The following is a 26,330-nucleotide window of genomic DNA, read 5'->3' on the forward strand; positions in this document are numbered from 1 at the left end:
AGCAGAATAATGTGTTGGCAGAATGTCACCTACCAACCAGACAGCTGTCTATATATGAGTGCTTGGGTTAGGTGGTACTTGTGTTGCTCAGGAGAGGTGGCTTTTTCATGCCCTAAGCGACATAACCTATACGATAGTGAGTGCTTGTGGAGACATAGCCTAAAGCACTTAGGCACAGGTTTTGGAAAGGTATTTCTGTATTGCCTTTCTGTAACAATGCCTAACTGATTTTGGAGCCTAAATATTTTCAGAAGAGATTGGACAACTAAAGCCCATTAGTTGTTGATGGCTAAGTACCTAAATGAGTTATTCTTGACAAATCCATGCTTGCTGTTACTTATCACACTAGCTATTCCTCATATCTTCTAGGTGTTTACTAATTGATTATTGATCCAGTATCTTTTCAGGTGTCATAGGCTGTCTGGTGTATAATTCCTCAGGTCCTCTTTGTTCTCGTTCTCTCTCCTTTTTTGTTAAAGACAGGAAATAACTTTTCTCTTCTCCAGTTCTTTATCTAAATATTCCAATGTGCTCTTTCCTTACTATGTCCCTTCCCCATTTTGTTCATATGAATTTCACTGAGTGACCACAATTAGCCTTTTTAGCATTTAATATCTGTCGTCTTGATGTCATTAATTATCTCACTTCTCTTGGGAAGGAGGGCCTACATTTCATCTCTTGCTTTTGATATACCTAAAGTACCATTTGTTACTATCCTTTCTCCTTTGATGGTGCAACTCATTTTGTGCCTTAGTCGTCTTGATTTTGTCCCTACATGCTTATGCTATTGTTCTGTACTCTTCCTCAGCACTTTGACCATTTTTGACTTGTTGATTTCCTTTTTAATTTTCAGATAATTAAAGAGCTCTTAATGCAGCCATGTTGGCCTCTTATTCATTCTGTATGCCCTTTGCATCAGGCTAGTTGGCAATTGTGCTTTTAATATTCTCTTTTAGAAGCTTTGCTGTTCTGAACTCCTTTATCCTGTAAGTTTTGTTTCCTTGGAGCTCTGCCTACAAGGATTATATGACAGTTTGTAGCAACTGAATTGCAGTAACTTCTTAATTTAGCAATGTTTTCAGTGTTTGAACTGTCTCTTTAAATTATGCTATTTACTTTTTCCTTCTGATGTTTTCTGATCTTTAGCAGGGTAGCTGACCAAAGTGAATTGTCAGAAGAAGTAGTTTTAGCAAATGGTTAGGTTAAAATTATTATACTTTTAATAAACATCTAACTGTGGAGGTAGTTTTGTGAAGATATATGGATGGAGGAAAGACATGAGCTTGGCTATTACGCTGAAAAATTAGTTCCTAAAATATTCATAGCAGTGTTTTGCTCTGCACCATTTCAAAGTAACTGTAAATATAAGTGAAATATTACATAATGATGCCATTTAAAAATTAAGTGTTTACTGTACCACAGTATTTTAGCTTTCCTGTTGTATCTTCAGTATTACCATACTTAATTTGAGACATGCTAAGATATGTTTATAATTGGTGGTAAATAGAAATGTTTTTTGACAGCCACTGTTTCAAGTAAATATGAATTGAGCCTTTTTTTTTTTTTTAAAGGTAATCACTTTATCAAATTCTTTGCCCCTTGGTGTGGCCACTGCAAGGCCTTGGCTCCAACCTGGGAACAGCTGGCTTCAGCTCTTGAACATTCTGAAGCTATCAAGATTGGCAACGTAAGTTGAAAGCTCTTTTTAAACTGAAAATGTACCTCCTTTGGATGAATGATTAGTTAAGTAGCATGTTTCTCATCCTGTAGTCTCTAAGCTGAATTTCATTTACTCTATTTTGTACGTCACTTGATAAATCATTTCACTTTCACAGATCCCATTTTAATTTTGAGCTAGCTATTTCTCTTACATGCACTCAAGGATTTTATTTATACTGATCAGATGGCCAGCTCTGAATTGATGAGAACTATTCATTTTAAACAAGGGCATGCCAGAAACTTGTCTATACTCAGATTGCTGTGCTTAAGAGGTACGAACAAACACTTTTGCTTTTTGTATGGCGCTGCCATTGTCTGTTGCCAGTGTTTCATAAATGTAAAGGTTTATTTTCAATAGTAAAAATTACTACTGAAAGCTACTCTTCCAATACACTGTATATGATTCGGTATTTTAGACGCAATTTAATCACATTTCCCCCACACACACATCTCCCAAACCAACAGAAAAACCTATAAGCTTCTGGGGGACTTCTGTCTTAAATTTACATCTTGTCCTGGTTTACTATTTCCCTTAGGGATATCCAGATTCTGTGGTGTATTTGCTATGGGACCTTATTATTTGTTCCTGAAATGACTTCTGTGCAAAGGTATGCAGGTGGTCTGGCAACTGCAGTTTCTTTATTTGCTGACCCATGCCGAAGTCATGCTGGTGATTAACAATTTGAATCCCTCAATGGTATCTAATGGTGCTAGATGTATAGGTGCTAACTTTTTAAAAACTCTTACAACTTCAGAGGTACTCACTTGGTATTTAAGGACTGCTTTAACTTTAACTTGCAAGTAAAACTGTTAATGACAGCAGTCTCCTTCTTCTAGTTGAGTAGCACTTTGGAGGGTCACTGTGATAAGTTAATCTTATGTGAAGACCTCTTGGAAAGTTTTTAATCTGGGTAGACTTCTCCTATTGTGTAGATCATAGTGGCTATGTCTACACTAGCCCCAAACTTCGAAATGGCCATGCAAATGGCCATTTTGAAGTTTACTAATGAAGTGCTGAAATACATATTCAGTGCCTCCTTAGCATGCAGGCAGCTGTGGCACTTCGAAATTGGTGCGGCTTGTCCAGATGCGGCTCCTTTTCGAAAGGACTCTGGCTGCTTCGAAGTCCCCTTATTCCTATGAGTGGATAGGAATGAGGGGACTTCAAAGTACCCAGGGTCCTTTCGAAAAGGAGCCCCATCTGGATGAGCCGCGTGGTGGCGAGCCATGTCAATTTTGAAGTTCCGTGGCTGCCCACATGCTAATGAGGCGCTGAATATGTATTTCAGCGCTTCATTAGTAAACTTAGAAATGGCCATTTGCATGGCCATTTCGAAGTTTGGGGCTAGTGTAGACATAGCCACTATGATCTACACAATAGGAGAAGTGTACCCAGATTAAAAACTTTCCAAGAGGTCTTCACATAAGATTAACTTTTGGCTAGTGTAGACATGGCCAGTGAGTTTCTTTAGCAGTGTAATTGTTTTAGTATCCAGAAGCACAACTGAAATTGCTGAGAATAAAGTACCAGCACATTTTGGGACCTGACTGATGCTGAACCAGAGAATTTGCTAAACCATGGGAGTTCAGTACTGTCTACTGTAGGGGCTGGCAATCAAAATAGCAAGAAGAGCCATTTTTTTAAATTCACTAAAAAATTTGCAATTCAAGAGGAGCAATGCACGTAAATACGAGACAGTCCTTGATAAATAACATCAAACCATACTTTTTGTAACCCCCTGTTTTAGGAACAGTGAGCACACAATGATTTGTAATGCAATACATGTTTACTTGACGAAAACTGTTGATCAAAACTAATCAGGAGGGTTTTTATTTTTTTACATTGCAGTGACAGGATTGGGAACCACAAAATCCTTAAAGAGCCACATATGGCTCCGGAGCCACAGGTTGCAGGCTCCTGGGCTAGCAGTATTGCCAACACTTCCACTGCTCTTAAGTGACATTTAGGGGTAAAGAACTGCACAGAACACTGAGAGCCAGGATTGGTGGCTGTAAATTAACTTTTTGGGATTGTGGGAATCTTGGCCATGCCCATAAGTGAACATCCAGCTAATTAAAATCACTCCAGACCAGAGTGCCACAATAGAGAGGCTCAGTCTGTACTGTCTGTATTAAATGCTGCTTATAGTGATTACTTTCTGAGTATCTGGAATGTTGCTTGAGATACCTGGTGTAGTTATTGCTTGGTTTAAGTATGTTCTTACTCCAGTATTACCCAGTCTGTTTTCATCTGGATAGTTATGAATCCATTGTTTGGAAAAGTCATGGTTTAATCCAGTGTTCTCTCTTGCATATTTAGAATTTCTTTTTTCTGATAAAGACAGTAAGTCTTGTCTCAATACCTGCCCAGTTTTGTGTGTAACAGGGTATCAAGAAACTATTTGAAACATGACCTTTGTAAAATCCAGATGAATAGGCACTTGTTACTTTGTGCCCAGGCTGTGTGTAAACTGCTTAGTTGCCTACGCTTCAGTGATCAGTGGCAAAGTTTTTAATGTTAAAACTCGAAAAATCTAAGTGGTGTCTGAAGCAAATGCTGAAATCTTGCATGTGATATGTAGATTATTTGCTTATGAAGCAGATTTGGACATCAGGGTACCTCTATATAGGTTTTGAAAAAAACTGACTTATGCTGTCTTAGGCTCCTGCTTTGGGCTTAAAAAAATGCTATGTAGATATTTGGGTTGGGCTGAGTCTGAGCGGTGAGAACCTGTGAGTGGTAAGGGCCCCCAATTTGGGTATCCAGCCCAAGTCTAGTTGTCTGCATAGTGATAGTTAGCTCCACAAGCCTAAGTCAGTTGACCTGGGCCATCCATAGCCATGCCGCAGATCTGCATAGATGCACTCTTTGGCCTTACAGTTTAGTTAGTGTCAAAAGTAGAATCCCTGTTGAATTTGTTGCTCCCCACTTGGAATTTTCCTTGTATTGAAGTCCAGTTACTAGCAGTTTTGATTTCTGATTTGAGTACTCTTATGATTTAAAAAAGAAAAATTAAAAAAAGGCAGAGCCAGTAGATCCTTGAACTGAAATTTTAGGGTTCGATCTCTTATGAGTATTGGGTACCCTGTTTCTTTTCAAATACTTAAAATTAAGTAGTATATTAAGTCATGAAGACTTTGTTCTATTCTTCTTCTAGTTTCCTTGAGAGGGATTTGTAACACACTTAAATGGCTTTCAGGAGAAGACTTGTAAATTATTCTAGTTAGCTTTTGACAAACACAAGGATTTTGCTCCATATGAGTGAATGATTATAACTATATTTTAAACTTTAGGTTGACTGTACACAGCATTATGAAGTCTGCTCTGAAAACCAAGTTCGTGGATATCCCACCCTCCTCTGGTTTAGAAATGGTGAAAAGGTGAGAGTACAAATACATTAACAAGATCAAACCTTTTCTTCCTGTGAAGATAAGCAGACTTATAGAATGCTCTTGCATCTGAGAAGAAGTTGACTTATTTGAAAGCCTCTTTGTGAGGATGGTAGGATGGATGATACGGATGGGGTGGTGACTACTTAGTTTGTGCCAAAAGTAAACTTGAACATAGTTATATGTCCTGATCTGCAAATAACCAAAAACAATAGATTGTTCTTAATCCAGGGATAGATATCTCAGAACGTACCAACCTGTGAGAGAACTCTCGGTGTATTTTCATCTTCCAGCTGTATCCTTGCATGTAAAAGTGTCTAGAAATATAAATTTAAAAGACAAGATCACCAACCCCAGATGTTAGTTGAGATTCATATTTATCAGTATGTAATGGCCCTGGAGTCATCAGAGCAGTGCCTGTTGATCTTGCACATCTGAATTTTTGGAATGAGGTTATAGGAAGCCTATGACTCCAGTTGCCCAAATGAAAGAACTGCAAGAAGGACTCTGAAGAGATTAGGGAAATGAGAAGTGCAAATCTGTAGAGCAAATATATTTGAACAGCTCTGAATCAACTTTACTTTCAGTAATATTTTTCTCCTAAGAGAATTGCCTCTGCTAGTCTTCACGTTTGGGAGATTTAAAAGAAGTAACTCTCTAAGGAAGGGCTAATTAAACAAGAATCACAGAACTGCTTTCAGGCATTGGAGCAAGATTCAAATTAGTGAGAATAGTTCTGCATACGAATAGAACTGAGCATGTTAGCTTCACAAATTAAGTCATTAAGAGGTTTTTAAGTCCCTGCTTGATAAGGCCCTGGATGGGATGACTTAGTGGGGGTTGATCCTGCGTAAAGCAGGGGACTGGACTAGATGACCTCCTGAAGTCCTTTCCAGTCCTATGATTACCTCTAGTCTGCTTAGAGGTGGTGGAATTAAATCTAAACTGTTTATTCAGGAAGACATTGCCTCAACTGCAGTAAGTCTCTAAAAACACAGAAAAATGATATCCTAAGTCTGTCTTCATAGCTAAGAGTTCCAAAAGGTCAGATCAATGTCAATAACTTTCTGAATGGTGTCGTCATATCTAAAGTTATTACTCTGTCAAATTTGTGTATATATTTTCCCCAAGTAACTAGTATTAGTAAGGTCTGTGTTGAAGTACAAATTGGCCAACAATCAACTAAAGTATAAAGTTTGGGATAAGAATGTGAATAGTTCTGGAGCATAACCACCAAGGTGGTCATCAGAGCCTATGACACTTCACTTCTGCTCTGAAAGCATGAAAGGAGAGCTACAGTTGGAAATGGTGATTTAAGCTGACTGCAGAGACTAACAGAGTAAAGGCTTCTGAAGCATGAGGAACATTCTGACTTTCCAGACAATTTCCGATATGTTTTATATATCAGAGAGGTAGCCCTGTTAGTCTGTAGCTTTGAGAACAAGAAGAAGTCTTGTGGCACCTTATAGACTAACAGATATTTTGGAGCATAAACTTTTGTGGGCAAAGACCCGCTTCATCAGATGCGTAAGTGGTGAGGGAGTTGGGGACACTCTCTTTTTCTGGCCCCATTCTTCAAATACTCCTCTGACACCACATCCTCCCACGCATGCATCTGATGAAGCAGGTCTTTGCCCACAAAAGCTTTATGCTCCAAAATATCTGTTAGTCTATAAGGTGCCACAAGACTTCTTCTTGTTCTCAATATGCTTTATATTGTCCCAAGTGAAATTATTGGTGGTACCCAAATAATGTATCTTCTCAGGACCACCACATGTTAATAGACACTGCAAAGCTCACTTCAGAGAAGGCTTTCCTGACGAGGGGTCTATTTTTTTTTTTAACTTCTCCATTAGTGAAAATAAAATTGTTCTTATTCCCTTGGACCTTTCAGCTGTTTACAAAACCAGGGTCTAAGAAGAAAAATAACTAAATTCTGCTCTTAAGCTTGGTAAAGATGAATCTCCATTTTAGCCACTGCTGTGTTGATCTACACATCTCTGGTCAAGTTGGCCTTTATCAGCATCATGCTTAGTCCCTCATCTGAATTCCCCTCAGAATCAGAAAGATATTCCTCTGGGAAGGTATGCCAGTCAGAAGAAACTCCAACCATTTGATGCCATAACTCCAAGATAATTTTATAGTTGTTCAGTGGGGAGGTCATAATGCTGTTCAATAAAGGGGTAACTGCTTTAGCCACTTGAGCATTGTTGTTGTCATCTTCCTCCTCATAATTGATATTTGGCATCATGCCATCAGTACTGGAAAGAGGTAGGTAAGGTCTCTAGAGAAGTGTTGGAGGAAGAGGAAGAATGGGCAGAGTGCTGCCCTGCTTCAAATGGATAAGAATGAACAGGTACAGACTTTTCATGTTATTTATCTCCATGGTTTTACACTGCGGGTAACAGAGAAAGAAGAGGCCACACTTGTGGCCATCGACAATATGAATGGCAAACATCTAAGACCTGCAGAATGTCTCCCAAATGCGTAGGAGATGATTGAAGAGGCATTTTCATTCTCAAAAGATGCAGGAAAATTGAATGCAGTATCTGGAAAAATATTGCGAATTTAAGAGGTACCTCTCCTAGCTCACATCTGAGGAGGCTGAAATTGACCTGAAAGACTTCTGGGACTGACTGGAATCTGAGATCTCAAAACCAAACCTTTGTCGAAGGAAGTACTAGATTTAACCAAAAGATCAAACTGAAGCACAGAGACTAAATAGGGTTGCTGTATGTTTTCTTACAACCTGTTTACACAGTGAAGATAATCTTTATGACCCGAGAGCTAAATCCATGGGCTAAATTCTTTTAGAAATACGGGGTAAAGATGCTGAGTGCTCCTGATTCTAGGTTTTCCTCTAGCCAGTCACTTCTTAAAATGTTGATTTTCTTTTTAAAAAGTATAGGTTCAAAAGTACAAGGGAAGGATTTCATGGTAAATTCAGAATCCTTGGAATAAACAATCTTGTACACATGCCTACAGACCACAGATCAGTTTATTATGAATGTGCGTATTACATGCTCTGTTAATATTTACTCTGTTATATCAAGTCCAAAACTTCAGAAAACCTTGCTAAACAAACACTGTGTTTTTCACAAATGGTTTCATTAATTGCAGACTGAGCAGTATAAAGGAAAAAGGGATTTGGATTCATTAAGGGAATATGTAGATTCTCAGCTACAAAATGTCAAGAAAACCCCAGATGTTGATAAGTCATCTGAAGTTCCACAACAACCTGCAGAACCCATTCATGATAAGGTAAGTGGTACCATGTTGTAAAATATCAAAAAGTCTCTATTCCAGCAATTTTACTGCCACTTCCTATCATTTAGTATGAAGTTTTTGATGGTGAAAATTATCACTTAGTAACCAGTAAGCAATAATTTTGTAAATCTTGCTTAAAATGTGTATGCAAAACTCTTAATAAAGTTAACATTAGGTATTTTAGTATAGCAGTTGTGGAGGAACATACAACCATAAATTTTGATGCTTTTATTAATTTGATGTATTGGAAAACTTTGAAAAAATCCCCCTATATATTGTCACAGTAAATTGTTTAAATAGTTGCATGTACATCTATCAGTAGATTAAAAATGAACTTTTTTTCCCCCATCTACTGAATTGCACCTTGTGTGATTGTCAGATAGTCAGAATCCTTGTGACATCACATTTGGTTGTTGTGGAGAGGATTGTCACAAACGGGATTCTGATCTGAAATAGGAAGGAGAGAGTAGGAACAGGTGAGCTCCTGAAAACCACAGATATTGTATTTATAGGAAAAGTTAGACTGGAAGGGAGAAAATCTCCCCAAGGCAAAGGAAAAGCAGGAAGTGTAGAGGAAAATATGAATGTGTTACTGTGGCAGTAAAATTTGTGATTAAAATGACTGCATTAATTTGTGTGTTGGAGCTACAGGGAATTATAGATTGCCAAGCACATGGTAATGAAAATTCAGTAGTACTCTGTCGTCATACTTCTTCATTTTACATTTTTTAATTTTTTTAATAAAAACCAAATTTCTGAATTTTTCATCTTTGTTAGTGCAAATATAATCGCTGAAGCTACAGCTACACTACAGCTATCTTTCAAAAGAAGTTCTTCTGGAAGATCTCTTCTGAAAGATCTTCTTTCGAAAGAGTGCGCCCACACGCAAAAAAGATCAAAACTGTGATCTGCTCTTTCGAAAGAGAGCGTCCATGCAGCCCCCGCTTTTTTGAAAGAACAGGCCAAGGATGGAAAAAAAAATCAGGAGCCAGGAGGACTGCTCTTTTGAAGAAAAGGGCATGCAAAGCATCTACACACATTTTCTTTCAAAAGAGGGTGTTCTTCCTGAAATGGGAGTGGGAGAGCACTTTTGAAAGGGGAGCAACATTTTTCCGATTTAATTTATGAAGAACACTGTGTGCGTGTGTGCATGTATGGATGCTCCACTGGATATTTCGAAAGAGCCCCTTTCATAGCAGCTGTTATTTAGAAATAACTTTCATAAAGTCTACACAATGCAACTGCTATTTTGAAATAATTTTGAAGTAGCAGTTGGCTTATTTTGAAACAGGTAAACTTCATTGCATGGTGAATAGCACCTGTTTCAAAATAGGGGCTGTGTAGACAGGGAATAGAGCCTATTTTGAAAGAAGCCATAGTGTGTCCAAATCTGTTTCTAAATAGGCTCTATTGTGTATAGATTTTCTGTTTCAAACTAGCTAAATGCTGTTTTAAAACACACTTTGGCCATGTCTACACTAGCCCCAAACTTCGAAATGGCCATGTAAATGGCCATTTCGAAGTTTACTAATGAAGCACTGAAATACATATTCAGTGCCTCATTAGCATGCAGGCGGCCGCGGCACTTCGAAATTGACGCAGCTCATCCCGACGGGGCTCCTTTTTGAAAGGACCCTGCCTACTTCGAAGTCCCCTTATTCCTATATGCTCATAGGAATAAGGGGACTTCGAAATAGCTGGGGTCCTTTCGAAAAGGAGCCCCCTCAGGATGAGCCACGCGGCGGCGAGCTGCGTCAATTTTGAAGTGCCGTGGCCGCCCGCATGCTAATGAGGCGCTGAATATGTATTTCAGCGCTTCATTAGTAAACTTCGAAATGGCCATTTATATGGCCATTTCGAAGTTTGGGGCTAGTGTAGAGATAGCAGTGTTGTTTTAAAATAAGCTGTTTGGGAATAGCTTCTTTTGGAATAATACTGCTGTGCAGACATGCTGGCTACGTCTGCACTAGCCCAAATCTTCGAAATGGCCATGCAAATGACCATTTTTAAGATTACTAATCAGGCACTGAAATACATATTCAGCGGCCGTGGCTTTTCAAAATTGCTACGGCTCACTGCCACACGGCTTGTCCAGATGGGGCTACTTTTCGAAAGGACCCCGAGACCTTCAAAATCCCCTTATTCCTATCAGCAGCTCAGGGGATTTCAAAGGTCTCGGGGTCCTTTCGAAAAGGAGCCAAGTCTGGACAAGCCACGTGGCAGCGAGCCGTGGCAATTTCAAAGAGCCATGGCCGCTGGCATGCTAATGAGGCACTGACTATGTATTTCAGCACCTCATTAGTAATCTTCGAAATGGCCATTTCGAAGATGTGGGCTAGTGTAGACATGGCCGCACTGAGAAATTGGTAATATGCGAAAGTGCAACCAAAGTTCATTTTATACAATATTTTTGGTTTACAAAAGAAGTGTTTGCAATGCCTGCTTTGATTTTTCTTCTTTTAAAAGTAAGTTTTTTTTGTTTTTTTTTAAGAATAGGAAGTAGTATTGTCAGTTCCTTTTTTCATTTATTTACAATTGTAACAAGGTTTTATAGAAAGTAGATTTGGTCATTCATGTGACTTACCATTTGAATGTCCATTTGAAGCTCGCCCTCTCTTCCCCTTCCCCTTCCCCACAATTTTTAGAGCAGATGTTTATTCTTTATTTGGTAGGCTGAACTCAGCTTTATCTCAGTTCAAACAGCTAGACTACAGATATGTAAATTATTGTAGGTGCTTAACCATTCTCCTCCCACCAGTCAAGTACCATCAACTAATATATGTAAAAAAGCCATACTTTGTGGAGGTTTTGTTTTTTGCATTTTGCTCTTGACATGCAAATGTTGATCTCTGGTGTCAAGTTTGTTTACATTATACAAAGTAACAATGCAACTGGACAACTTTTTAAAAATTCTATCAGAATTTTGCGGAGAGCTTATTTTAATGCACACAATAGTATTTTTAACCATCCAGACTAACTGCTAGCTCAGTGATTCCATAGGAAGCTGCATGACAGAATATGAAAATAGTTGAAGGTTCATTATTTGCTAGACATTAAGGCTGTGTCTACACTTACTAAAAACTTCAAAATGGCCATCGAAGAATACTAATGAGGCACTGAAATGCATATTCAGTGCCTCATAAGCATGCCGCCAGCTGTGGCACTTCAAAATTCCTGTGTTTTGCTCCCATGCAGCTCATCTACACGGGGGTCCTTTTTGAAAGGACCCCACCAACATCGAAATCCCCTTATTCCTATGGTAATTGTAGACATAGCTTAGGCCTTTCAGATATGACGAAGTTACATATATGGGTACGCTATATTTTCCACGGATGGGCAAAATTGGTCTGGAAATATTTTAAAGGAAAGACGTCATTTGTGCAATAGCAGTGGCATACACAGTTATCTTTTTTTGAATAGACACAAGTAGTGACAGCAACAGCTTTGTCAGTTTCTGTGTAATGCATTTCAGAAGCTCAAAGGACTGATGATTTATGCAGTATTGACTTGTCTTTTTTTCTTGGCAGTCTACAGTCTTGTCTCTCTCTGAAAAAGATTTTGACCAAACCATTGCTACTGGACTTACCTTTATTAAATTCTATGCTCCATGGTAAGTAGTTTTTGTATAAATTGTCCTGAATTACTGGTACTTAACTTTTTAATCGTTATTTGATATGGGGTTTATGCACCTATATAATTTTATTTAGATATAAAAAATGAATTAAATCTTAACTCATGTAGAAAGCTTGAATAATTAAAATAGTTATAAAGAAGCAGAAGAGTAGTGAAGTATACTTATCTAATCCAACAACCTATTGTTCCCAGGAAGAGAGTGGCAAAATCCAATCCAGGTTCCAGTAGATGTGAGGGGAAAGGAGGGAAATGACATTTCCTTTGAAATCTCACTACCTACATATTCCTGACTTGGTTTAAACTGGCTGTTGCATGTGCACTTCTGATGATTTCAGCTCTCCTGGAATAACACAAGGAGACAGAGGGTCGCTGCATTAGAGCAGGGCTCAAACTGTTTATGCCTTCTGAGGTTAGCGACTTGATATGGAAAACAGTTGGGAGGCAGTGCAGATCATGGAGCTTGGATATAATGTGCTACTGCCAAAGTCCTCTTTTTAATATCTTGAACCTAGAGGGCAGAGCACAGACTGCAATTTCAGATGGTCTTAAGGTGAGGTTGCACATTATGTAAGCCATGCAAACAAAGATGAAGCAGGTCTTTGCCCATGAAAGCTTATGCTCCAAAATATCTGTTAGTCTATAAGGTGCCACAAGACTTTTTGTTGTTCTCGAAGCTACAGACTAACATGGCTATCTCTCTGATTATGTAAGCTAGTTACAGTAACCCACCCTTGATGTGGCCAGCATGGAGGACCATGGTGAAGCGTTGGAAAAAGTTACAAATGATTAATTTATATTTGGTTTCTGCTTGTTTCGGTTATGGTTACTGAAATGCCGAGCACAGCTGGTAGGTCCAGCGAGACCCCAGTGTTGCAAACTTGTGAAACAAAAACAAAAAAAACCAACCTTCCCACCCCCAACTTCAGTCATATCGAGATGGAGTCTCAGGCAGCTAGCTTTCCTTCCTACCCCAATCTGTTAGTGGATTCTACCTCACTGGAAGAAGATGGAAAAAGCAGAAGATAATGTTCAAATTTCCTCATGCATCCTCCTATTAACATCAAAATGCATTGAACAGGGAGGATGGAATAGAAATCTGCTATACATTTTTGTATTGAATTGCTAGTGTTTCAGAGCAGTAAGTTACCCATGTGTACTGCAGCAGTACTAGGGAAAGGCAACCAACAGTTTAATATTCTCAGCAATCTGATTTTTATTGTAGTTTGTTTTGAGATGAGAGACTGCTATCCTTAGTTTACAGAAGTACCATGACATTTTAAATTTGTACCTAGTTGAGTTAGTGATCACACCTCTAGGTATAGTATTATGCCCTCTTATTGCAGTTTCCACACTAGGCGTGAGCCCAAGCTATGATGTGGGAGCTGTAATCTGACCCTGATACAGAAGCGCTGTTCCTGAGCCATGCTGAATGTGGCAGGCTGCTTCTGCTAGAGGGCTACTAGTGTACCTATTATGCATAAGAGAGAGACTAGGGGAAGGAGAAACATATAACTTAGAACTGCTGGATGACTTGTCATGGCTTTCTTGCCCACAAGATCAGTTTATTATGGCTATTCAGCATTGATCGATATTTGTATACTAAAAAAATTGTCTCTGCTCATTCCCAGCATACGTATTGCGTGGTGTCTGAAAGCAGCGTAATCTTACAGGGCAATACTGTCACTTTTATACGATTGTGGTTTTTAATATGCTTTGGGTTTGGTAAAACTTTCTGAAAAAAAATTTTTTTTTTTTTACTCATCAGTGTTGATTCAATCCCACTAAGAGGAAATTAGATTAGATATACACTGTTTGTTCAACACCACTGAAGGCAGAATGAGGTTGCTACGTGATCAGTCTAACACACAAGTAGGAAAGAATCTGGCTTGATCATTTAAAATCTAGTTGTTGTTTGCAGGGTTGGCAATTAGTTTTCTGAGAGAACTGAGACAAGTAGAATCCCAATAAGTCAGTTTGTTACTTTTTGTAGCAGTACTGACTTTAGATACCTTCCCTTCTCCTCCAGTCACTGGAGTCTAAAAGGGCACTGGATACATGAATAACCCAACCTATGTAGCTGCTGCCTAAGAGGATAGATTGGCTATCACAGCTTCATGTAGTTGGTATCCTATTCATGTATACACTATCAAAACAAAAAGCAGTCAAGTAGCACTTTAAAGACTAGCAAAATTAGTTTATTAGGTGAGCTTTTGTGGGACAGACCCACTTGAAGTGGGTCTGTCCCATGAAAGCTCACCTAATAAACTATTTTGCTAGTCTTTAAAGTGCTACTTGACTGCTTTTTGTTTTGATAGTGTATAGACTAGCACAGCTTACTCTCTGTTACTATGTATACACTTGCAGTGCATTGTATATAAATTGCTTTTTTCCTTTTTAAAGTAGATTAGATTAATTTGTGTTTAGCTAAGCAAATACTATTAGGTTGATTTACTTCTGCCCATCAGTTTATTTTAGGTAAATATTAACATTAAGTTGCATAGAAAGTATGAGCCTCACTTGTTTTTGTGCATGGTCAGTAATGCTTTTACACTCTGTATATATGATTAGAGTAGTTCAAATATATACTTCTTTTTTCCTGAATGGAAACTCTGGCAGCTACTTGTCACCATCTTTATTGATATCTGAATCAAGCAAGCTGTGATACTTAGGGGCTTCTGTAACCACCAACCTAAGACAGAATACAATGAGCAATGGCTATATCTTTAAATTCCAAAGTGTGTGTTTGGGAAATTTGTTTCTTGGGGGCACTGCAGAATTAAAGTCCAAAATATGAAGAAAATACACAAAAATCTGGCTGTGGCTATTTTAAAAATAGTTTTCATGTGAGTTTTTTAATCTAAAAATATACATCTGGTGGCCCACATTCTAATATTACGATGGTACAAAGCATCCATAGAGCTGTGCACTCGAAGGCTGAGTTGACTTTAAAGTGATTTTAAATGTGCATCTGTGTAATGCAGTTCAAAATCAAGCTAGTATGTTGTGTTTCTCAGTAAAGTGCAAAAATAAATTAAGAAAAACTACTTATTTCTTGATTTAACCAGTACATTCTATGGCAGTGGTTAAACAACAAAGGAAGCAAATGCTGCATAACTCGCTTGAGGATGGTAGGAAGAGTCAGGTCTGAACAGAAGAAAACGTGTGAAGAATTTTTAGTTTTCAGGAAAGTTAAATTGAAGATGGAAAATGTTAAGTCCTCTTTATTGCAGAGTTCAGCGTGTAATAAATTATGCATTTTTCATTAGTACTAATGTAGGAGCTCAAGTTTTGTAGTGCCAGGAGGCTATATTATTAAAAGGGGCTGGGGTTAGGATAAAAACTTGCCAGGAAAAACAAGTCTCATTTATGTCAAATTTTGTGTAATATGACTTAAACAGACACACCCCTTGAAATGACTAATCAGTGTCTTGGGGAAGTGACAGAATTAATATACTGTACATGCCTAGTGGCTTAGTTAAAACTTTACAGTGCAAACGTTTAAACAATGTAGCAATTTTATTTAAATGTGAAATCACAGAATGTATACTTTCACAGGCTTCTAATGGGTGAGATGTTAATGCACTCAATGCTGTATCAGAAGAGACTACATAAAAGCCACAAACTTCTTAGCCTTCAAATCAACAGGCTGATTTCAAATAATCTACCTTGTCCATTCAGTCACCTAAATTGTCATTTGGGTACAATTTATAGATATATACAGTGGAAGATACCTGCTGACATGTCTGTCTGTTTTCAGGTGCGGGCACTGCAAGAACTTGGCTCCAACCTGGGAGAACCTCTCCAAAGAACGATTTCCAGGTTTGACAGATGTCAAAATAGCAAAAGTAGATTGCACCATGGAACGGAATGTCTGCAACAGATTTTCGGTGAGTGTGGATAGTTTAAAATTAATGAAGTAATCTTAAATAATTTGTATCCAAAGTTAAAAAGTCTCCATTGCTGGGCCCATGTGGTAGTTTAGCAGTCCTGTTACTGCTTTCACTCCTGCAAAAGATGTAGAATTATTCTTGTTGGGTGCAGGGAGGAAGAAGAATTAGCTATTTAGTGATTGGTTAGGGAACTCCTTGGGCTATGAGACCCATGTAAAATACCTATGCTAAAATATCAATTTAAAACATCATATACAAAGTGGAATATGTTCAGTGGCAACAGGGAGACACCCACTGGGGTGCTTAGGGCACTTAGAGGTTAAGAGCGAGGTGGTAGGATTTGAATGCCTAGTGCACTGAATTCTTTTTTTAGATACCCATCTCTCCCCAGCCATGTAGAGGGAGCCTAACTCAGGGCTGCTCAATTCACTTGAGGGCCGGTGCTAAAGTTAAGCACTGCTGAGTTAAGGGTTTGTGGCTGCTGGTGGTGTGTAGGGATGCTACTGAATCCAGAAGTTTCATGTTTGTTTTTTCTTCCCCCTCTTAAAGGTACACGGTTATCCAACACTCTTGCTTTTCCGAGCAGGGGAGAAAATCAGTGAACATAGTGGAGCCAGAGATCTTGAAACACTGCATAAGTTTGTTTTGCATCAGGCAAAGGATGAATTGTAAATCATACTTGGATACTTTTGCCCTGACTGTTCTTATACGGTAACAGGAGGAGTTAAATCAAGTTAATGTTACTGGTGTGGGGTTTTATTTTTGGGGTGGGAGTGAGGGGAACTGAATGTACTGACTTGCGGTATCTTCCTTGTGTATGTTTTAAAACCACCCTGTACTCATTTTTTTTCATTATGTTTGTCAAGGAAAACTGTTAACAACTACTTACTGTGCAAATTGAGTATTTTCAGCATCAGTATTACTACATTTCTGCCTGTTGAGATAGAAATGGTTTCCTTTGAGCCTAAAATAGATGAGGAAAATAAGGTAATGGGTAAATTATTTTTGTCTTCAGGCTGGATTTGGGTAAAGGCTTGCTACCAAAGTGTACACCATTACTAGAAAGGCACAAGCCACAGCTGTATTAATAAATGTTGCCTTTTCAACTGAAGCTGTCTTAATATAGCAGCTGGTCAAGAAATGAGGTTGAAAGAAAACACACACCTTTGGATGATACCAGGCCATGACTAGCTGCTTGGTTCCTGTTAATATTGTCTCTCTTGTCATGGGAGGCCCTAGCCATAATGGTACTTCTAATAGGTGCCTGAATTTTGCTGATGCCATAGCAGACAGGGTGATTTTATAACAGAATGCTTCTCTTGCCTGCTACATGAGAGGATGCTACCACTTAATGATTTTTTGAAAAAGATATTCATCCCTTTAACACATTTAGAAATAACTATTTGCAAATCAGTTCCTGTATTTTTCTTTTCTGGTTTACTGCTAGAACCCCTCATCTGATTTAAGCAGCAGGAGCAGAAGAACCCAGGGGGTTAATTACTAGTAATACTTAGAGTTCTGCTTCTCTTTTTAGGGAAATGAGAAACACTAAAATACCATTGCAATTGTTGAGCTGCTGCTACCTTCAAATGGGAGAACTGTAAACTTTGTTGCCTTGACAGATGACTGACTTAATTGTATGAGGTGTTCTAGTTCATTAAAACCAAAGAATTTACAGTGTCAATACCACTAGATGCAGTTATGTTAGAAAATTAAGGGACTAAATTCAGTTCTCACTCATGCATCAGCATTCATTGACATAGCTGTGAATGGTGTGTTTACAGGAAGCAGTTTGCACTCAGTCAAGCTGCTCGTTTGTGTCTATATGCAACAACTGAAAATTCAACTCACTCCTACTTCACTTTTCTGTCTAGCAAACAGCCCAGGTTCTAGTCAAAACTAAAAAAGTTGAAAGCATAGAAGTCTGCAGTGAGGGCTAAATATGGCAGGTGTATTAGATAAAATGTAGATACTTCTTCCTTAAAGAAAATCTTTATTAAAGTTTTTTTTTAAAAAACTTGAAGCACAATCTCATGAGTAGCTCAAGCTTTTGTCTCGTGAGTTTTTTAATAAAATCAAAGCAGTACAATTGTTTACACTGACTTTCTAAATAAAACTTTTTTTAAAAAAAGTCTGGTCTTTCTATAAATGTCACAGCACAATGAATGACAAATGCAATAAATTATAGCTTGTATTTACAAGAAGCCTTTTTAAATGCAAGAGTTAGAGGTAAGTGCATTTAATACAACTTTAACATTGATCAGACAATCATTACTATTAACTTTGGGGAAAAAACTAGTCTATTTAGAAGCTGTGGCTAAAATGTGAATGTCATTTAAACCAACTTCTTAAATGCAATTTCTTTGTGGACAGAGTTTCCAGGAACTGGCCTCCCCAGCATGCTCAGTCTCCAAGTTAAGAGCTACTTCTGAATTTGTGCGTGAACTTACAGTTACAGAACTGGTCTGATGGCAGCCTCCTCTGGTGGTACAGTTGAGGAGCAAAGAATGTTTTGGAATAAAACAGAACAGACACTTAGACTGTGAATGTGGGAAGCTTCATAAGAACAAATGTGTAAGTTTAAGTTAGAACATTCATCTCCACACAAAAAAAAAGGGGGGGGGGCAGGGAGTGGCTTTGTCCTTCCTTTACTAATACATGGTGCAGTCGAGTCTACAGTTCAGTATACTTTTTTTGGAGAATGCCTAGGATCAAAGGCTTATTTTGGCACAACTGAAGATGCTCTTTGTCAGTGTGGCTTTGGAAGAAGCCACTCATACTAATTCTTTAAACAGAAGGCACTTTAGGCAGAAATTTGGTTTGTCCAACATTATGATGCCACAGTATTAATTTCTACACTTTACTAGTACAACTTGACTTTTGGTTTTGAATGGCATGCAAAACACTTTTCCAAGACTTACATGTAGCAAATGGTGGCTTAGTAAAACAAATGCAGACTGAGACGGTCAAGTTCCTGTTTTAGTGTCTCGTGATTCTAAGACCATAGAGTGTGTGACTGAAGTTTACAAAATTTGTGGGAAGATCTTTATTTTTTTGTAAGCAGTGCAGGTTATGTTTTTGCAGAGCAGAATGGCTGCCATGCTGTAGGTCAGTCCTTTTTAAATCCAGCATGTGTTCCCATTGAAGTGAGTACAAGAAGCAGCAGGGTACTTCAATGCACACACTAGTTTGGAAGTCTGCTTTATCCCAAGAGCATTTTTGACACACTAACATCAGGTATGTATAATCTAGAAGTTCATGGTAGAATTGCACAGCGGATCTAGGCAAAGAATGTGTTAGTGACACCCACATGCTCTTACTACCATATTCCTATATTTTTTCAAAATGACATTGGAGTTATCATCAAAGTAAAGAACGGATATGGCATTTAGTTTGGTAGGTGCACAACAGGGCTTGGGAACGTATTCAGGATTCATAAGATGAACCTGTTTCAAAAAAGAAAACAAATTGATTGCACCAATTATCTGATGTCCAACTTCACTTGTAATTTAGGACAAGTCTTTCTGTATACTCACCAGAGTTTGTACAATGGCATGATTGGTGGCATTCATGTGTGCATTGAGTGGGAAAGAGCATTCTCCATCACAGTAGTTTGCCGCATAGCCTTTTGGTGCAATTATCCAATCCTTTATCAGGACATAAACAGATAATATTTCATTGGAATTGAAGTGGCCTGTGTCATTTTTGTAACAGATGGGTATATACAGGTAAGAGTATTAAGCAATTAGCCCTGATTGAAACCTGCATCAACTCTTGATGAAAACTGGGCTTTGTCAAAATTTGTCATGAAGTATCAGCTTTTTTCCATAGGAAACATGTTGCTCAAATACTAAATTGTGGATAAAAAATAGGAGCACGGTACCATATACTTCCACTCTTGGAGCAGGGCTCTCTAGCTGGAACTTAATCTCCTATGAGAAACAACAACCCAGGACTCTTGGTGAGTACATGAAGTGGAACATCAAAACAAGTGAAAATGTATTTAGTCCAGAGAGAATACACTCAAAGAACAGAAGCACAGGCCATCCACAACCCAAGAGGTGCTGTGGTATCATTTCTAATTTAGCTATGGCAGGTTTTGGCTGAAATACTTCAGTTAATTTTATTATGGGAAGTTTGCCATAGAAATTGTAGTTTTTGTGGATGTACCTCACATGTAGGAAGAAAGTTTTGACCAAGTTGATATAATCTTCTTGAGGAAATCAGAGTCCTGATACTCCACAGAAGGTAATAAATTTTGATTTATTGTAATATGGAGTGGGGGAATCTTTGAAGAAACAGGGTTTGAGATACAGAACATAACTTTGCTTCCTTACCATTGATAGTAATGGCACATAGCAGTGCTTCATTTAACACACATCACCTGTGGCCAAATTTAAATGTACATACTATGCTTGTCTTGATGCATATTTAAGTGGAGACTGTTTCCCCAGCAACTGGCTATTCTCAATCAGTATCTACTTTTAGATAAAGTATTCATAAGCTATCTGTTATAAACTTGACAGTTGGGTGCTGAATTGCCAAACATTCACATTAAACCTGGGATTCAAGGTATAGAATGAAAATATGATACCTTCTTAATTGTTACCTGCTTGAGAACCACTGACACTTGATCATTACGTTTTAGAAATAAACTATGGTGTAGGATTTGATTAACGTATATTGCCTTAACTCGGTCATGTGAAGAAACTTCAAGTTTTCATTTTGAAAAGCAAGCATCTAGCCCTCATGCTTGTGAAGAGAAACTTAAACCTGACTTAACAACAGATGCTGTGGGAGAAGCAGCCCCCTGACCTCCATGCCTCTATAACAATCTGCTTGGAGGTAGAAAAAGGAGGAGCTTGAAGGCACTGTTATGCACAGCTCATTTACTTTCCCATGCTACTCCAGTGTCTGCTCCTTCAGTTCCACAGGGAAGAAAAGGGGAAAAGACAGGTACCCAATGCCTCCTGCCCAGAGTGTTTAATTTGTAATATCAGCCTTAGGCAGCACTGCTCTTCATATTAGTCCCCCACTTTAGCTGGTTTTGAGCAATGGTGAAAGTTAATGTTGACCTTCACAGGTTCTGTGTTAACATGACAGTGAGATGCATGTTGGCAATTTATACCACCCAGAGCTAGCGGTACAGGTTGGCTGCAGACTCAGTGCATTGGTTATATGCACAGCATATGCTGAATGTATTCTGCCATTTTTTTAAAGTAAAAGAGGCACTGAATACAATGGCCACCTCCAGAAAGAAGTTCCAAGTTGTGCTCCATTCCCATTTGATCCCTGACTATACCTTAGTAAATTAGCCAGCTTGCAGAACAATGCACTTATCAGTTGTGGGGCTACACTGGAATTGTGTGCAAGCTACATAACTATTCTTTCTATGCTCCCAGCGTGAGTGTGTGCTTGTTTGTATGGCTAGGAAGGCTTGAATTAAATTAGTCATCTAAAAATCTTTGAGATTACCACCACCTAACCCTTGATTTACATTAATTATTTACCTATTACTAAAGTACTCCAAAATTTGAAAGAAGAAAAAATCTATAAAAATAATTAATTGGAAGGGTTCCAGTTGCTTTTGTGACCTGGTAATAGCACTGGTCGTAAACTATTTCAGTTGGTTTAAAAAAATATGGAAATAAATTAATCTAGTTTAAACCAGTGTGGACCTACCTTAAATCAGGTTTGAAGTAGAGTAATAGTTGCACTAGTTTAGTTTAGCAAAAATCAGTTTTTCTATGTACATACTGGGGCTTAGACTACATTTACAGGCTTTGTTACTAACCTGCTATCCAGCAATAGGATGGCTGTATAATAAAATATATGAAATATTAAATATTTTGAGACACATCAGACTTCCTTTGGACTCCAGCTAATCCCAAAGCTATTAATATTTGTCTTCCCCAATTACTTTAAAATTACCCTTTTGTCACCATGTTCAATTTAGTGTGCTAGCAGTGTCAGTAACCTTTACATAATGTCTCATAATAAACATCTAGTTTACTCAAAAGAAACATCACATACCTGCCATCCCAAGTCCTGGAAGCTAACAAAAAGTTCATGTTTTCGGCAAGCTGTTTTTAGGTCACTGCTGTTGTAATCTGTTAGGAGAAAGAAAACAACTCACTTAAGGAAAAAATTAGGTAATCATAGCATCATTCTAAACAGCTGCTGGATACATCGTTCATTGCATTACGTTCCAAACAGGTTATGAACACCCGCAACGAAGGGAGAGAAGTTACTTCTTTCAGCTCTACTGAAAAGTTCAGCCTCACTTTCTTTTCTTGTCTCTGTAACACACTTTGCTATGTATCCATTCCCATGACTAAACACTGTACTTGGTAAGCATCTGTTTTATGCTACCTTCTCATTAGAGCATCTGGTTAGCAATTTTGATTTTAGCAGTTTTTAGCATACTTCAGAAATTATTCAGAATCACACAGTACAAGATCTATTACAACTTCTGTAAGTATCAGTCGTATTTGTTTTGCATATCCAGGATTGATACATCATGAGATGGCAGTGCTTGAACAGCAACACTCTGGCTAGCAGCAGTCAAGTCTTCTCCTTTCCCAATCCTCCCCCACCCACTGGCCAAATCCAAACTTCATAAAGAACACGTCTTTAGGTGATAGAACTTAGTCCCATCCTGCCTTTGGTCTGAAAATAACTGAAAATAATCCCACAGGAATGGGATTCAGCCTGCTTCCCAAGCCTCATAATATTAGGAGTCATCTAGGCTGCAAATGACATGGTACTGAAAAAAACACAGTTCTAATTGCTCATTTAAACAGTGGCTGTTGAGTGGCTGAAGGTGCTACTGATGTCAGTGGCACAAGCTGTAGTAGCAATTTTGGCTATTAAGAGGTGGCTCAAAATGATTATACAAACTGCAGATTTTACTTTTCAGTGGCATTTCACCATTTAGTAAGAAGTGCTTTTCCAGCATATAAGCACATTGACCTACAGCGCACTGGAGAAGAGTCTAGCATGGACAGAGGCTTTTGCTTTGCCCCTTGCCAGCACAAACCCAACCTTCGTTGAATGCCACTGAAAGTCACCCCCTTCTGATGGCTGTTTGGCCTTCTCGGCTAGCCATGCAAACCATACAAGCCAACTTCACAACTAGAAATTACAGCTGACAAATGCTAGGCCATGGGAACTGACCTAACCTTTTCATATAGGGTTGGGACACTTAATGCTGCCCCAGTTACCTGGCGAGACAGAGCAGTTCAGGCAGCAGTATGGTGAACTCAAGTGCATTTTTTCTTCAAATGAAGAAGAGTGAATACTGAGCTGCCACTTTCTCCTATAGCTACTTGCAGCTTGTCTTGGGACAGATAAGGATAAATAATGCAGTACTATTGTCATCCTTTTGCAACTGCAGCACCTAGAAGCACTAGCACAACAGCCCTGATCTGAGCTAGCACTGTACAAAAAAAAAACACCCTGGAAAACGTTACTGTCCCAAAGAGCTTTTAACAGACACACCACACAGACAAAGGAAGGGCAGGGGAAGTAGCATTATTTGCCCTGTTTTACAAAGAAGAAACAGAAGCAAAAAAACTTGGGGTAAAATTTTCAATAGTTACCTAGGAACTTAAGTCTATTAATTTTCAAGAAGACCAGCTCCTAACTACTTAAATCATTTTTGACAATAAGATTAAAGAGACCATTTTCAGAAGTACCTAAGTGATGTGTCCAAAGTCCACAAATTCAAACTATTTTGGACCTAGGATTTAAAACACATTTTCTGAACCCTAGTCCAGTGCCTTAACACTAACACGGCCTAAAGGCCAATGCAGCTTTTCATACACAGCAGCTGGGATACAAAAGTAGTTTAGTTACTGTTTCCTTGGCTACAAATAAGTTTTAAAAACTACAAATGCAAATATTTATTCAAAAGAAAAACTAGCATACTAAAGCCCTTCCTAATGGCATTATGGCAGTGCAGCATTACAGCTGGGTCCTGTTACCACTGAGGTCTCAAAACCGCTACACCTCCCAACCACCTGGTGTTGTTTTTAGACGCAGTTTGGGTTTTAACATCCAGAGATTACACTGCAGACATTCAATAGCTTCACCTAAATCACAAATTTAATCAAGTTAGCAGAGTGCAGTAAGTGGCTTCTGTAGAATAAACACTCATTTCAGCAATATTTTACAGTGAAGACTAGGGGGAGGCTTCTACCCAAGTCTCCTCTTTTTTGAATCAGATAGACTCCATAACATAACCCATTTATGATGAACCCATGGAATGGTTTTGATTTAAGGTGGCGGGTGCGGGGGGGCAGAAAGAAAGGACAGGGACTTAAAGATGCTTTTGGTGCCCACTTTACTTCATTTTAAACTCTGAGCTAAGCACAATGGCTATCACACACGTTATGCAGGTTTTAGCAACAAGGCAGTTTTGACGCGGCCCTGTCACTAAAAGAGAGTTCCCCTAGTCTTTGTTGAGAAAATAATTCCACCCTCTACAAGTGGCTTTTGCTTTGTTGGCAGAAGAGCGCTCCTGCTGACAAAGCAGTGTTCTTCACATTTGCCCTTGCCGCTGCAAAAGCTATGTCGCTTGCGGGGCGCATGCATATGTGTTAAGCATCTGTCAATTACGGAAGTTCTGTCTATCAAGTGCAAGTGTCGACTTCATCTTAAACCAGCTGTTTGGTGGGGAAAGTTCGCAATGCTTTTGCTGTTGAGGGGCTGAGCACATGAAGGCCATTATTCATATGACATTTGTGGGTGGACTAATGAAAACGTACTCCTTTTCGTCAAAAGCAGAGATACGATGGGCCTGTATCAATGAAAAAAAAAAAAAAAAAAAAAAAAGAGGGAAGGCAGAGAGCATGTGAATGAGAACAAAGGCAGAGTTCAAACAAGAAAGGCCCAATAAAACAGTTTCTGTGAAGCATACGCCACCCTGAATTTTCTCTTACTGGATGAAGTCATCACCACATGCTGCTTCACTTATTGCTCATAACCCTAGGTCACCCTATGACAAATAATGCACTTTATCTGTTCCATATCCCTGAAAAACTCCTGCCTGCAAATGCATATTGTGGTCCATCTTCCTCCCTCTTCAAATCCCATATTCTCTTGCTCTCCAACAAGGGCTTTTATTCCTGAGCCCAACACGCACACTCCTTTTAGTTTCCATTTTAAAATTTCAGCACACTTAAGATTTTGCATGGTCTAGGCCTCACATTTTCATTGGTTTAACTCTCATCCTACCTTCCCCAGCATCTTTTTTCTCACCTCCATATTTTAGGTGTGTCTAATTTGCAATGTGGGCACGTTAGCACAGGGACCGTTTGTTGTAAAACATCAAACAAATGATAGTGCTACATATTACTAGGGAGAGGAGATATCCCAGCCTTTTTTTTGTTTTTTTTTTGTTTTTTTTTTTAGGGACAGTCTCAATATTCTTGGTTCTGTCTTATACAGGCACCTATTATCCTCCACTTCCTGTCCTGAGTTTTCAGACTTGCTCTCTGGTCACCCCATACAAAAAGTATACTAGCTAGCAGTTCTCAAGTCTATTGGCATTGACTAGTGGCAATTTAAAGGCTGGATTAGGAAGTCTTGATGACAGTATAGTGCATTGGTCCACCTCTTCCCTTCTGAGGGCCCTGTACTTAAAGCACAAGACAGGTTCATCAAACTGGGTTTTTCTCCCCGCTGTACCTTAGATCTGTTGTATGACTGTGAGCAACTCATTTAACTTGTATGCCCCAGCACCCCATCGTGGAACCATTACTTTACCCACTTATGCAACCATACCCTGTGGGGCACTGTGAAGCTTGAGGAATGGTTTGTAACGTGCTCTGAGTGTGTACAGGCAACACATGCTTGAAGCACACAGGAGTGATCTATTCCTTTACGCCCCAGACTCACATATTACCAACTGCAGGTGAGAAAGACAGGACCACAGAAGAGAGAGAGAGCCACAGGTTTGGGTAAATCAGCAAAGTGTTAGATAATAAGTATCTAGAAGTATGGATGGTTAGCTAAACAGGTCTCCATGCCAATGTCTCCTCAAATCTTAAGAAAGCCATATGAGTTTGGGGGCCTGCTCTTGGGCAGAGGGTCCTCTGGGCTCCCTTCAGGTTTAGTAAGCCTGTCCATGTGGTTTAATAGTTAATACCAGCTACGTACTTCCAGTGTGCTGCATTTTATCACTTCGCAAGTTATTCCATCTCAAACTGAAGTTTAAGACAACAATTCTTCATTTAAAAATACCTTCTAAGACAGCACACTTGAGCAGGCTTGTTTGCATTAAACGCTCCCTTAGTTCAGCACAGGGAAGCTGCACACAAGGCCAACTTTCTGCGAGCACAGATGTCTCCTTTAAAGCTGGACACTGACATTTTTGTTGTTTAAATGAGAGGGAGTATGTAGTCTGACTCTAATGATCTTCCTCCTCCG

The 26,330-nt window shown here is 38.8% G+C and overlaps 2 protein-coding genes across 6 annotated transcripts in view; one reads left to right on the forward strand and one right to left on the reverse strand.

Moving 5' to 3' along the window:
• The window catches only part of TXNDC5 (thioredoxin domain containing 5), a 130,096-nt gene extending 113,516 nt beyond the window's left edge, over positions 1-16,580 (forward strand). For all 3 annotated transcript variants that reach the window (XM_074987706.1, XM_074987705.1, XM_074987707.1), the window contains 6 exons: positions 1,572-1,687; positions 5,014-5,100; positions 8,230-8,370; positions 11,904-11,986; positions 15,767-15,896; positions 16,449-16,580. In XM_074987706.1, coding sequence (XP_074843807.1) covers positions 1,572-1,687; positions 5,014-5,100; positions 8,230-8,370; positions 11,904-11,986; positions 15,767-15,896; positions 16,449-16,571 — 680 coding nt within the window. In that variant the 3' untranslated portion in view covers positions 16,572-16,580. The remainder of the gene's footprint in view (positions 1-1,571; positions 1,688-5,013; positions 5,101-8,229; positions 8,371-11,903; positions 11,987-15,766; positions 15,897-16,448) is intronic.
• Positions 15,752-26,330, reverse strand: part of BMP6 (bone morphogenetic protein 6) — a 140,316-nt gene continuing 129,737 nt past the window's right edge. Inside the window, exons 5-8 of one of the 3 annotated variants that reach the window (XM_074987704.1) lie at positions 21,933-22,009; positions 19,436-19,546; positions 16,789-16,863; positions 15,752-15,880 (exon numbers count right to left, since the gene is read on the reverse strand). In XM_074987704.1, the coding sequence (XP_074843805.1) occupies positions 16,822-16,863; positions 19,436-19,546; positions 21,933-22,009 (230 nt within the window). In that variant the 3' untranslated portion in view covers positions 15,752-15,880; positions 16,789-16,821. The other 2 variants (XM_074987703.1, XM_074987702.1) reach the window with 2 other exon arrangements.

Source organism: Carettochelys insculpta, chromosome 2 (genome assembly GCF_033958435.1).
Source record: "Carettochelys insculpta isolate YL-2023 chromosome 2, ASM3395843v1, whole genome shotgun sequence".
Lineage (NCBI taxonomy): Eukaryota > Metazoa > Chordata > Testudines > Carettochelyidae > Carettochelys > Carettochelys insculpta.